The sequence below is a fragment of the Perna viridis genome, chromosome 12 (genome assembly GCF_037379345.1).
Source record: "Perna viridis isolate PV_CMFRI_1.1 ecotype Kerala chromosome 12, ASM3737934v1, whole genome shotgun sequence".
In the NCBI taxonomy this organism is placed as follows: domain Eukaryota; kingdom Metazoa; phylum Mollusca; class Bivalvia; order Mytilida; family Mytilidae; genus Perna; species Perna viridis.
In genome coordinates, this window is record NC_142456.1 from 2,846,144 (window position 1) to 2,861,398 (window position 15,255).

Genomic DNA, 15,255 nt, shown 5'->3' on the forward strand with positions numbered 1-15,255 from the left:
ACTTAGAACTCTAAAGTCGTCTTTACCCCAAAAATCAATCCAAGTCTGTCTGACCATTATTGTAAAGAATATTGTGGAATAATATAATTCTAGATATTCCAATGCTTTTACTGGAGATATAGTTGAATTATTTGAAATGCTTGTTTTAGGCCCCTTTTTAGCCCCAATTCTAAAACGGATGGGGCTATAACCCCTAAAATCCATATCTACCTACTTACCTTTTGTTGTTAATAACCATGTTATAAAAGTTTATAAAGATCATCCCAATAATCCAACTAATACTCAAGTTATCACATGAAAACCGAACGTCTACAGACAGCAAAAATGATACCTAATATATGACTGCATTTTCTTGTGGTCATATAAAAAATTGTTAATTGAAGAATATTACAACATTAGAATGAAAGCTTAAGATATTCAACAACAAAAAGTTTATGTTAGGGATCATATAGAAAAACCATTAAATGATATCAGAAATAGGAAACTAAATAATAACACAGAATATGAGTTTAATTTGATTATTTGTAAACCATTGATAACACAAAAATAGTTAACAACCATTCAACTATAATGAACAACAGCACCAAATTTTGATAGAATTGAAACTACTCAGCCTTCCCTGTTACACAGGAGGAAAAACCTCGGATATACTAAACAGAAGAATATTTCCCAATGTGTCTGATCTGTTTCCTTATTTCCACTTATATATATATGTTACTAAAATACATAGCGCCACCTGGTGGATGGAACTAGATTAATCTGCCAAACACTAAAATTACAGCAAATAATACATGAAATTTTCCTTTCTGCATCCCAGGTTATTTTTCATTGTAGAGGAAATGGCCGAATAGTGCTGATTGATCTTGATGAATAGAGGAATAAGCACATTATTTTGTATTTGGGTTGTTTGAATAAAACATCCGAGAATGTTTAATGCCTAACAGGTATTAGCATATAGGAAAAAAATTATCATGTTTTACAGTAAGTCAATAAATACCAAAATAAATTTGATCTATTTTTGTATCATACATACACCTGCTGGTTAACAGATTTTTAGTTTTGAATGATAGAAAATTCATTAAACATATCAATAAATTGTGATTGATTAAAAAATATATTGGAAAAACACACAAATAGTCTTTCTAGAAACCAATTTTCAAATGCAGATATGGTAAAACTACCAATTTAAAATCACAAATTACCTTGCCCTGTGACACTTTAAAATGCACGGTTTATGAAATTCACAAAATACATGTAAATATAATAAACTTTGATATAGCTTGATACAACCCCTGAGGACAAATCATTTAACCTTGATACAGCTCTGAACTTTAACTTGGAATAAATATTTGACACAGGAAAAGAATTTTATCAAAACCAAAGTGTCCCCAATCCAGTATTTACAAATGGCACCTGTCAAAAAAATCAAACCCTGGCTTGCTTATGAAGTAGGGTTCCTTGTGGTATAATTTCAAAGACTTAAAATTAAATTGAAGTTATTGTTCAGGGAAAATGAAAATGCTTGTTTAGCCCCAAATATCTTAACAGTTCAAGTCACAACCCCAAAAAGCAATCCAAACCTTGCTCTTCAGGTATGGCACATGCTGAACCAAGCGAACAACAAAATACCATAATGAGATCACAACTGTTTTGCAGTTTTATAAAAAAAGTTTGAAAAGTACTGAAATCTAGATGAACCATGAAGGCTAATAATCACTAATGATAGTATATTTGCACAAAGCATTTCTAGTGACATTATGAAATAGCATCAATCCTCGTTTTCATATATTTATTTTATCAGTTTGAAAATGATTTGAAAAATATTATATGTTTTGTCATATAACTTTTTAATGATGAATGACATTAGCTGCCCCTCATTTCAGGTAAATAACAAGAGACTGTAGACATTAAGAAGTCTTTCTGCTGATTTGATAGTTCTCAGGTGTTACTAGTTAGACTTAGATTTCAGATTCATAGTTTGGTCTAGGTCTAGACTTTTGGAGGTTTAACAATTGCCTGAAATGAAAAAAAACAATTATTAAAGCTAGAAAAGACAAACCATACATACAGAACATTCAAATTTTTTAATCTCATTTAAGACAGTAAGAATAACATATTTGCTTCCAATCTAGAAAAAATCTTCATTTGACTTCAACTGCTGTAGATTATAGACATCTAATAACAGGATAAGAAAGAAGTTCAGAATGAGAAATTGATCTATGCTCATTTCTGTTTTTGATGTTCAGGACATATCTCCAGGCTACTGTAACTGCAATGTACTAATGAATTCCAATGTACTTCAGTATAAGTCTTTATAAAAACCAGATAGGGGTGATTCACTTATGTCGAAAATCCAACAAATTCAGTTTTATTTCTAATTCAGCAACTATTACTGACCACATTGCAAGTCTTAATCTGGCATTCAGTTGTTATACTTCATAAATTACTGTTAACCAACTAATATTCAGGTTAGTAAACTTTCGCGAATTTTAGTCAATGGACTGATTTGCAGATATTAATTTTCGCAATATTGACATCACTGAAAATTCGCGCATTTATGTCTCGTTGGTATGTAGCCAAATCTTTACCCCAACATGCAGCCCAGTGGAAAATACAGAAACGTTCATGATTGGTGGATAATAAAAAAGATATTTCATGAAAAAATTGTACGAACAGTAAGGAACCAAAAGTATCGAATTTGAAAGCTAGCAGCCCATATATGTGTATTTTATGGAGCACTTAAGGCTTTGGGTGGCTACTGAAAAAATGAATGTTGAAAAAGTATCCCCCTTTTTGAACCTTAATTTATGGGCTGCATGACATGGTGGTTTATATTTAAAAATTTAAAAGCTATATGGTTGTATTTTAGCGTTAGATTAGAGAAATTTCACCCAGATCTATTTTTAGATTTTATTGAAGTGAGGACCCCCATACAGAAATTGCATTGAGAATAATTGCGCTCTTGTATCCTATATGCCAGGGAACCGCCATTTATTGTATAGTTAACGTTATTGACTTTGTCTTTTCAACTGCATATCAATATTTATGGGTGAATGATTTTAATGCTACAAAACATTATTTTATTGTGAATTAAAAATAAATATTTTATATACCTATCTTCTCTTTTTTCAGGTATTAAGACGAAAATTAAAATCAAAGAAAGATAATTGTATTTGATCAACCGTAAGTTGAAAATTCACTGGAAAAAAAAATGTACAAAAGACACCCAACCTGATCAATCCAATTTCCCCGTCTTGTTTGCGGTTATAAACTTTTGCGATTTTCAAAGCCTCGCTAGTTTATATCACACGAAAATTTCTTGGTTTACAGTATATACAAATGTAGATTGTGTATAAAATTGGCATTTTGCAAGAGTTATTGTTCTGGATTTGGTTGAATTTAGTGGGAGATGAATGTATGTTATTTTCAAAAGAACAGATCTAAATACAGAAATGACTATTGTTTAATCATTTGTTCAGTGGGTTTTTCTTCACCATGATCCACCTCTACCATACGCAGTGTCTGAATTTTATTTGGACTGGTACTTAATTCGCCTAGTACAGAATCTTTCACCAGTTGCCTTCCAATTCAAGGTAAACAGCCTCAGTGCAATTATTTTTTTTGAAAAATGAAACAACCTGTTTACTTCTGTGTTGTCTTTTCAACACAAAATGTCATTATAATTGATATAATCAGTACTGTACATGTGGATCTGTCCATACTTTATATTAACTCATTCTTACCATCCACTGTAAGGGGAGTTCCCCTGGTTGTAATAGGCAGGTGACAATTGTAAAAATAGATATCTTCTGTACTGGTCCTTCTTTCTTTCCCTCAGCAGGTTCCCAGTATAGATTTAAAACTGGGTTCTTCTGTTCCTTGTAGTACAGTTTCTCTTTTATTTGTAATTTCTGGTGAAAAAAAAATGTCCATCATGTAATCAAATCTGTGCAACATCAGCTTCCCACAGTAAAATTTGATTCCAGAAGAATTGTCAACTTTTATTCCAGAACAATTATCAGAGGTACTGCATTCTTGCCATATTGATAATAAACAAAAGTGATTGTATTTTAAGGGGGTCTTTTAGTTTTTATTCATAGTTTCATATTTGTAGCAGACAGTATACTACAAGATTGACATGATGAAAATCACCACCACAGAAACTTTATGGTCATCATCATGAATTCATGGATAGTTATGGTGTATTCTTTTGCACCATGAGAACTGATTTGTTCCACTTTTTCATAGTTTTCCTTTCCTATATTGTCTACCTTTTATGAGGAACTCAGCAGGTATTTCTAGAAAAACAGGGGTTGCTCACTCCACCAATGCATGGTACAAGTTTTCACTTGAGTCCGCGTTGCTCATTTACTTTTGTTTCATTGTATATGTTACTTTGATTATTTCGCGTTCTTTGTTATGCGAGTCCTTGGAATATATTCTTTTGAATGCCGCTAGAATTTGGCCCCCTTAATTACTCTTTTATTCACATCCTGTATGTAATGTAATGTTAATGTTAACAATAATGTTATGTAATCTACAAACTTACATGTTAATGTTAACAATAATGTAATGTAATTTACAAACTTACATGATAATGTTAACGATAATGTAATGTAATCTACAAACTTACATCACAGTAGACTCTCTTAACCACACCAAACTTCAGAATAAATACATCAAAAGACTTGTCCAAAACACCCATAACCATTCCTTCTTCCTCAAATGGTCCAGCAGTCTGAAATTTAAAATATTGTATTACTACATGTACATTAATTTTTGTATGACAATTTTAGAAAAAAAAAAATTGGTGAACAATCCTTATAGTACACAAGAATTGCATTGCTGCCCTGTAAATGAAGAAAAAAATAATGGATATGGGAATTGTGGTGATCCAAATAAAGGCCATATATTTAAGAATACATTTTTTAAAAACCATAAAAATAATTTCCTGGAACAAAAATACCTTCTAATTTGATTCCATCAACTCTTGCACCGATCAGGAAAACATACTACATGTAGGGACTGAGGTTACTGTTTTTACACTTAACATATATTTCACCAACCTTAACAAAGACAGCAAAGTAGAGTTCAGAGCTGAGTTCTGATGCCCTCTTACTGTTTGTTTTCCTATCATTACAGTTATCTGCTATTCCTTGAATCTGTTGCTTAGTCTTGTCTGTAAGTGGCATGTAATCTGTAAAAGAAGAACATAGAATACACATAAACCTTTACCTGCAGTCAGTTTCTTAATATTTTGTCCTGCTTGGTATACCTCCACTTGTACTGGGCATCACATGCTGGGCTCATGATTTATGTCCAGCCAACCGGAATAGGTATCAAATAGGTCTGCAGAAAAGGGTCAGGGAAATTAATTCAAAGTGGGAGTAGCCTTTAAATGATTTAAAATAAAAAAACAATGATGTTCATAAACAAAGAACAAATAAAAAAAATAGTTACAAAATCTTGATCTGGTAAGCTAATTTTTTTGTTTTTAAATGAACCATTTAATTATCCTATCTCCCCTTTCAGCTATTGTTCCTTTTTACATGACTTTAACAAACAAGAAAAATATGTAAGTGCAGTGCTTGGTTGTAGGCTGTGTCTAACTCATGTTATGGGAAATTGATATCAGACAGCAATCAAAATTGGTTACTGTGAAAGCACTATTGTTCGTGGGGTACCAATTTTCGTGGTTTTCGTGGGTAGCCCAAACCACGAAATTTGGTTCCCAACTAAATGGAGATTTCCATTGATGTGTATACTAAATACCTCAAAACCACCAATTCAAGAATCCAAGAAATTGTGCTCCTACCATAATCCATGAAAATTGGTATCCACAAAATAAAGAATTTTTATAGTAAAACACACATCCAATCTATAAAAAACCATATACCAAATTTGAAATCAATCCATCATTTTGGATTCAAGATAATTGTGAGGAAAACAAGACTGCCTGACTGGTTGATGGAATGACAAACAAATACATTTATTCAAATGCACAACGAAAGTGTCACATATGATAGACGTGAATATCACATGTAAATATTGGCTTCTTTATACACATGTATGATTATCATATGTTTGTAAAAAGAAAGATAATCATGTGGTAACCATATGTTAAATATATGTAAACTGAAGTATACTTTTTCATCATATCAGGCTTGATTCATATGATAATCATGTGTTACACTTCATATGATTCTCATTTGTGTATGGCACTTAAAGCTGTATTTACAACCAGTTGTAAAAAATGTAAAAAAAAAGTATATGCCCTAGATACTGATACTACAGTGGATTCCGCTTATTTGCATAGCCTATTTGCCAGTAAAAATTATGCAAATAACCGTACTATACTTATAACCGAAATTATGATTTTACCGTAAGTGTGAGTTCAGGTAAGACGACGACACTATGGATCAACCAGGGATATCACTGTTCAACATTTCTGATCTGGTATTTAATTGTTATAGACCATTGTATTGTTCTTTTATCAATAAATAAAAATATATGTTGTGTTTGTCTTGTTTATTGACCTTCTTCACGTTGTGTGTATTTGTAAGTAAAATCATATGTTTCTCATCTATAAACAGTCAAGTAATTTTCTGACCTTTCTATGAAAGAAAATCCCATATTTCATATTTCAGCCATGATTCAGTGTAATATTCATCAATGTTTGCAGTTTGTGGGCTTTTGAAATGGTCTGTGACAGTTTCTGGTCAAGAAGTTTTATAACTTCATACGTGTCAACAAGTGTGAGATCGTTACGCTTTCGCTTAGACATGGTACTGAATGAATGATGACTTTTAATTTTCGGTTGATATTTATGCCAAGTAACCCAAGCTCACTAAAAACTGTTCAGCTTATTCAAGAAAATTAAATTTACATTGGTAATCATTTGTAGTCGGAAGAATTTAAAAAGGGACAAAAAAATACCTCAAGCTGAACCCCAAGCCGCATTATAAGTGTTCACATCAGGTGATGTTTGGCATGTCATCAGAAGTAATTGTTCACCTAGGTGCTTGTTTATTTTAATGTAATTAGAAATCATTTAAATTGTCTTTTATGTCCATTATGTTTTAATCCATTCTTAACACCTCCTGATTGATGATAATCTAGTTTTTACAACAATAAATATGATTGACATATTTATGACCCAAAGGCTTAAAATAGAATTTGGGAAAACCTGTCTTTACCTGGATGAGCGTCAATTACACAAACGTTCATACTTTATTTAACAAAATAATTATGACTGGTCATGACATGTTGACAAAATAACAGCTGTATTAGCAAAAAGAATCATATTTTATTATTTACCTGATCAACTCGTACTAATTTGTAAATAAAACACTGCCATTTCCGGTTCAAGCAATCCGATAACAAGGTAACTATTTACTTTCATACCTGTCACCAGCAATATTTTCAATGCAATAAACCGAAATGCACCTGCAAGGCCTATGCAAATAAGCATTTTTTAGGAAATGGTTTTGTGCAGGAGAAAATTATGCTAATAACCGAAATATGCAATAAAGCGATATGCGATTAAGTGGAGTCGACTGTATAAATGTTGGCAGTTACTTATTCTTCACATTTGAGGTATTCATTTTTGCCATTTGTAAAATATTCAGTGTTCCTAATAAGGCAACAAACTGGTGTAGTGTGAATACAGATGTACAGACACCAAAGAACTTACCTAAAGCTACACCTTACATTCTATGGACCATAACATCAGCATATCTTCTGATAGGACTGATGAAGTGTGTATACAGAGGTATAGACACTAAATAACTTACCTAAAGCTGCACCTAACATTCTATGGACCATAACATCAGCATATCTCCTGATAGGACTGGTGAAGTGTGTATACAGAGGTACAGACACCAAAGAACTTACCTAAAGCTACACCTTACATTCTATGGACCATAACATCAGCATATCTTCTGATAGGACTGGTGAAGTGTGTATACAGAGGTATAGACACTAAATAACTTACCTAAAGCTGCACCTAACATTCTATGGACCATAATATCAGCATATCTCCTGATAGGACTGGTGAAGTGTGTATACAGAGGTAAAGACACCAAAGAACTTACCTAAAGCTACACCTAACATTCTATGGACCGTAACATCAGCATATCTTCTGATAGGACTGGTGAAGTGTGTATACAGAGGTACAGACACTAAATAACTTACCTAAAGCTGCACCTAACATTCTATGGACCATAACATCAGCATATCTCCTGATAGGACTGGTGAAGTGTGTATACAGAGGTACATTCAATGCATAGTGACGATACAGATCTTCATCATCAATACAACCAGTACAGAAATACTTGGCATTCTGATAAAAACAGTAATAGTATAGTAGATATTATCTATATCTTAAATTTATATCAGGAAGATATTACAAATGAAGCCAATACATCATGGTCAATGTTATTAAGTTTCTGTGATATACAAGTACACATGTACCTCATTTATATATTCATGATTTGAATTAAGCTATTTAGTCCTAATATGAGGAAGACACAATCTTAATTGCCAGCAAAGGTTTTTTACTCTTATAATGAAGTCTGAACATAAGGTTGTATGCATTGTACTGACATCAAACTCTGCCAATTGTACTGTTACAGTCATGTGACCAACACATATTCCTGTGATTTCTGGTCTTATTCTATGTTAAATATATGCCAGGTTTTATTTGTAAGAGAATGAAGTTTATATCTTAAATGGTCCTATTGATGACAACCCAGTTCTAGTAGACTTTGGATGACATGTCAGTAGACCAAATTGTTTCATATGTTTAGATACTAAACTAGCTTTCTCAGTATGTTTTTCTTAATTGGATTTATTTCGTCTCTTTGCCTGCACTAAATTGATAAATCCCAGATAGTTCCACTGGATGTAACTTCTTGTCAGACTGAAATCAGACTCTCAGTGCTTCTCATGTTAAATTTGTGTTTTACCATTGAATTAGACTTACCTGCATGGGTTTAGAACACATGCTGACAAGGACCTGCATTCTGGCTGTAGATAATTCATCATTGCCAGCATACTGCCACAGGGATCTCTGGAAAATTACAATGTAATTACATACAAATAAATCTCAGTTTCTTCTTGTAAGTTTTAGCAGTTTGTCAGTACTATCACAGCTTTGCTATATTTTGCTAGTGTATTGTTTTTGTCCATTTCATTAACTATTAAACAACTAAGGCAATTATATACCTATCCCCTTATTTGGGTATTAAACTTGTACATGTAAGTCCCATATTTCAGTCCCTAAAATTCACATTTTCAACAAAAAACAAAAACAAAAACAAAAAAATAAACAAACAAAATATGAATGCTTCAATTCTTGCTTTGGGAATATATATATATATTTTTATATAACTGAGCTGGCCGATTGTTCTAGGGTGCTGGACTTTGTGCAGGCGGTGCTGCCTTAGATGTCACAGCGGTACGATTTCGAGTCCCGCGTAGGGAACGACCAAAAATTTGCATTGCAAATTTGACAGTTCTAACATTGTTGGGAATTTTTCAGACCTTTCTATACGTTTACATATTTTCCCTGTATCAATTTGATCTGATGGAGCAGTGTAGCGAATAGTCTCGTCACATTCTGAGACATTTGTATAATATTGATTTGTTGTGACATGCATCATTAATTTGATCCTCTATCCTACATAATAAGATCTAAAAATGAACTGTCCCGTACTACCATACAACGTGTACTAAGTTACAGCCCTAGATAAATCCTACGAGGAGGAATGACCCGGCCAGCGAAAGCTATATCTTTATATAGCCTAGCTGGCCAAGTGGTCTAGGGTGCTGGACTTTGTGCAGGCGGTGTTGCCATAGATGTCACAGCGGTAGGAGTTCGAGTCCCACGGAGGGAATGACCAAAAATTTGCAATATTTCCTCCCTTTCCAAAACTTCTCTATTTTAGCAACTTTTGAATAAATTGACTGAATTTCATCAATTATATTGTATGCTACTATCAAAATAATCCATGATTGACCTTTCACTGTCCAGACTGTTTCGAAATTTACTGCAGTCACTATTTATAAATATGACTGTGGTTTAATTCTTTTGCTTAAATCCTGTTACTTACCTGTAAAGTACCAGCAGAGGAGGCATCTATAGGAAATCCTAGATTATTGCACAGCTCTACCTACAATACAAACATGTCCAGGAGTGTCAAAGAAAATGTGGATCTATTTACAATCTGTAAATAAATAGTTTACTTTCTCACAGTAATACTTTAGGTCTTAATGGTGTCTGTTACATGTATAAGCAAATTATTTGTTAATTAAATACATGTACATGTATATATTTTAAGTTTAAAATGCTCTTTAATCTTGTTTATTAGGTATGGAATATAAATAATGGTAAAAATTTCAATGAATAACTGGAAATATGATACCCTTCCTCTGCAATAAAAAAAATGGAATTTAATCTTAAATAGTAAATAACCAAGCAAAATTTCATTAAGTTCAAGATCAATCACAAAATTGATTCAGAAGCTTACCTTTTATAAATACCTTTATTTGGATGTTAATAATACTAACACATAAAAGTTTAACCTACATATGAATCAGTGAAATATTAATCTTTTTGATTGGCCCTTTAAAATTTTTTATTTGCTTTTCTTAACCTGTATGAACTCACCAGATCGTTCACCATTTTGACTTGAGGAGGAGGATGCCTCCTGAGGAATGCCTTCTCCGGGTAATGTTTCTTTATCTTGTGAGCCACTGCCATATTTGCCAGTAACATGAATTCTTCCACAAGCCTGTAAAGAAATCATACATTCAACCTTTGATATAGTCAGCATTTCCATTCTCGTTACATTACACATGACATATGTTTTGATATAGTCACCATTCCATTCTCGTTATATTACACAAGACATATGTTGGACTTATCTTATTTAACCAAAGAAGTTTACAAATAATCATTATATAGACATCAGTGATATATCAATTTATTTGTGATTTTTTCTTGTTTCCAGTGTTAAAAATTTCAAAAATTATTCTGCAAAAATTAATTTGGTAGTTTCACTCTCAGACTTTCTCTCACCTAAACATCACAACATGAATAATAAAAATTGAAATTTATGCTGAAAATAGCAATAAATTATGGAGAAAGAGTAATCAAGGGAACCAAGGTTATAGTGGTAATCAAAGAGTAATCAAGGGAACCAAGGTTATAGCAGTAATCAAAGAGTAATCAAAGGAACAATGGTAATAGTGGTAATCAAAGAGTAATCAAAGGAACCATGATTATAGCGGTAATCAAAGCATAATCAAGGGAACCAAGGTTATAGCGGTAATCAAAGAGTTATCAAGGGAACCAAGTATCTAGCGGTAATCAAAGAGTAATCAAAGGAACCATGGTTATAGCAGTGATCAAAAGAATGTAATCCAGGGACAAAGACCTCACATGGAAGGAGTAGTCAAGGGAACCAAGGTTACAACAGTAATCAAAAGAATGTAATCCAGGGACAAAGACCAGACATGGAAGGAGTAGTCAAGGGAACCAAGGTTATAGCGGTAATCAAAAGAATGTAATCCAGGGACAAAGACCACATGGAGAACAGACAATCACAACAAAGAACATAAAGTAACAAAAATCATGCATACAAAGCAACAAAAGTAAATGAGCAACTTGGTTCCCTTGATTACTCTTTCCATTTAATTATCCTATTATTACAGGGGTCATTCCACTGGGCAATTTGAAATTTCAGTCATAATAATGTAACACACATTTAATGTTTAACTAACAAGTTCTGCTTTGTGCCTGGATAGAAATAAATAGATCCATACATCATAAAGATATTACACAACATGTAAGTGACAATAAAGATAGTGCCTTTCTCATACATATATTTTTTTTCCATGAATATGTCACTAATACTGAAAATTAATTCTGACAATTTAAGCAAAAAAGGTACACAATTATTTTTTTCTTATTTTGGTGAATGCTTAGTGGTGCACAAAAAAATTAAGTCCAGAGTAAATATTTCTCAGAATATATATTGGCAATTTTAGACAAATGATGAAATATTCGAAAATAAGTGCCCCACAGAAAAGTTACCCCTTATATGGTAATTTTGATGCATCACCCACCTATTGCTATCTCTCTGCTTGTAGACTTTGTACCCATTTGGCATTCCTGTTTCTTTGTCAAGTGTGTACTGTAACTTAACCTGGTCAAGTCGCAAAGCACCTTCAACAAATCTAGCCTTTCTTAGATTCTTGGCAATCTAAATCAAGAAAAATCAACATTAAGAACTGAAGAATGAATTCTTATTTACAAAGATTTAATTGGTAGTACCTGAAGTTATATAACTGATTCTTATATGAAGAAATAATGATGAAATTAATTGTGATTATTTTTTGTTTATTGTATAATGGTGTCTTCCAGAACTACACAAATCTGTAAATTTGTAGATATAGAGTTTATCTATAAAATAATCAAGTTCATATTTATATCATACCTTCAAACAAAGATTTTTTCTTCATGGAGAGAAAACAATTTACAATATTTACATGATTTCCAATATATAAACAGCATGTTAAATACAGTGACCCTCAGATACAGTATCTGAACTGATCGGAGCAACTATAATTGCAATCGTTCATCAGCTTCCAATCAGTCATTGATCTGTCTAACAGCCCAGTTTATCCGGTGATTACATCACATGACCACTGTGCAGTAAATATACATTACAGATTCAACTGTTTCGTTTATCATTTTGTACACATATTTACATAATGTAATTGATTTAAACATCAGTCAATTACTTTAATTTTACGTTTCTGGTCATCCATCATTGATCTATCTGCAATCATTCAGTCAGTGGTAATTGATCTGTCAAATAGTTGCGTGGATTAGTTCAGGGACTGTATTAAGGGTAGTTTTTTTAATTCATATACCCCCTACCCCTTGTTCTGAAGATGCACAAAGATATTCCTAATTTGTTTGATAGCATACCTAATGAAGATGCACAAACATATCCCTAATTTGATAGCAAATTGGAAATATTCAGGGTAATTTGTGTTAATCTACAAAAACCCTCCCCTTTACAAGGGAATACCCCCTTACCTTCTGAAGGTTAACAACAATATCCCTGATCTGTTTAATAGAGTACCCCTCAGATATTGCAGGAAGTTCATCCTGGGTCCATTCTCTATCTGGCTCTTCAATAAAACCCTACAATCAGATAACAGCATGAAAACATCCAAATTCATAATCATATAAAATGGCAAATCATAGGTCCATGAAAAATGATGTTATACCAATGCATTTAGATAATTTTACATTGCTACATTGTTCCTTAGTTTTCATTTTTGGGATGTGACACCATGCACAATTCAATGGATGTTTTGTCTAATGGGTTATAATTGATAACCCCATGAAATTTGGTAAAAAATAGGTATTTAAGTGATTTAAATTAATTTTTGGAATATATGAAAGCAAAATTTAGAACATTTAAACAAAATTTAGTAAACTTGTTAAACTGGTAAAAGTTTTGTCAAATGGGGTAATTGCAAAAAAAAGGCTTTAAAGGTGTTTAAATGAGAACAGGTTAAATAATTGTTTTTATTTTTTTTCTGTGTATTCTTTTGTGTTACCTAGCTGATTTGTCTGTTATTTAATTCTAATCTTTGTTTCAGGATCATGGATACGCTGTTCTTAACTCTAATTTTGGTCTGTTTGCCTTTATTTTCCTGATTCCAAAATTCAGGGATGATTTTACGAGGTTGTCAAACAAAGCGGAAATTGGTAAAATTAAAAATAAATAAACATGAAAAAAAAAAGAATCGTAACGGTAAATCCAGATTCAAACTACTGGATTCCACTAAAAAGTGGAAAAAAATCATCCCAGAAAATTCAGGTGATGACAGCAACTACTAATGTATCAGTTTTTAGTATTTTTTTTTCAGTTTTAGTTTTTTTTGGTTTTTTTTCAGTTCTTTAGGTTTCCTGTGAGAGTTTGTCCTTATCACCATTCAAATACTCTTTCTAGTATTTCTCCAGGATTTATCATTTCATTCATACTCAGTGCATTTCACTACATATGTATTCCAACTGACTTAACTTACCTGAAAACTATTTCTATAAAAACCAGTAATAAATAACTTACCTGAGCATGATCATAACTGAGTTTAACACAGGATCTAATCACAGATCTACCAAACCATTCCCCATAAATCTAAAAAAAATATCGTTCAAACAGTAAATTATAAAAAGAAATTTAACTTAGAGGATTTTCCTGCAAATTTTTCTACCTAGGTCGATTTATAGAGACTTTAAATGACTTAGTGTCATGATTGAATCAAACAGTCTTCAATACAAAAACATGCGAAGTTTAATATGTATCATACAACTTTCACGCAATTCTGGATAAAAATATTTTATTGACGAAAGAGACCCTGTTTGCACTAGTCTGACCAGCTAAGCCCTGTTTTTAATGAGCCCACAAATACATGATATATCAGCATGTTGCCAAACTCAGACATACTGTTTTGAATCCAAACCAACCATTCTACATGCTAGATATGATATACCAAGAGTTGGCAGGGAAACAGTGACTACTTATTTTAAAGTTTTTTCGTATGACTAGACCACAACCCTATGACCTTCTATAGTCAAGGCAAATTCAAAACCACAAGACCACTAAGCAATTCATATTATCATGATAATCTACTCAACTGGTTATTAACTCATGTAATATTTCAAACCTAATATTCTAACAGACTACCAAATGCGTTTTACATGAGATTCTAATTTCAAAAAAAAAAAAAAAAAAAAAAAAAAAAAAAGTGAAGCAGTGATCAATACTCACTATATTGATACCCTCCATTCAAACCACATTTAATTAACTGTAACAAGCACCTGTTGATCTCCAAATTGATTTAGATCAAAACCAAAAAACAGCTGCACGATGGGATTATGTAATTTGATTAAGAATCTGTGAAAAGTTTTATTAAATTCCATTTAGAGGTATAGGAGGAGTAATGGACAAAGGATTGGTTTCCCTCTGTCCAACAGGAAGAAGTAAGAACAAACACCCAAATCACAATAAACCCCCCATTTTACAAGTATAGGGTATAAAAATGTTATTATCCGTTAAGAATTACCTCCCCTGTTTCTGACATATTCCATACAACAGAGAATGTCAGCCTGTCTTGATCAGGGTTCAAGCTACACAACTCTTCACATAAAATTCTTGGTAACATGGGAATGAC

The 15,255-nt window shown here is 32.4% G+C and overlaps 1 protein-coding gene across 1 annotated transcript in view; it reads right to left on the reverse strand.

Annotated features, from left to right (window-relative positions):
* Positions 1–492: 492 nt before the first annotated feature.
* Positions 493–15,255, reverse strand: part of LOC148600770 (DIS3-like exonuclease 2) — a 30,476-nt gene continuing 15,713 nt past the window's right edge. The window contains exons 14-25 of the mRNA XM_088554969.1: positions 15,148–15,255; positions 14,151–14,219; positions 13,109–13,216; positions 12,130–12,266; positions 10,670–10,793; positions 10,113–10,172; positions 8,984–9,070; positions 8,194–8,341; positions 5,067–5,197; positions 4,634–4,738; positions 3,744–3,911; positions 493–2,016 (exon numbers count right to left, since the gene is read on the reverse strand). Coding sequence (XP_088411095.1) covers positions 1,990–2,016; positions 3,744–3,911; positions 4,634–4,738; positions 5,067–5,197; positions 8,194–8,341; positions 8,984–9,070; positions 10,113–10,172; positions 10,670–10,793; positions 12,130–12,266; positions 13,109–13,216; positions 14,151–14,219; positions 15,148–15,255 — 1,272 coding nt within the window. The 3' untranslated portion in view covers positions 493–1,989. The remainder of the gene's footprint in view (positions 2,017–3,743; positions 3,912–4,633; positions 4,739–5,066; positions 5,198–8,193; positions 8,342–8,983; positions 9,071–10,112; positions 10,173–10,669; positions 10,794–12,129; positions 12,267–13,108; positions 13,217–14,150; positions 14,220–15,147) is intronic.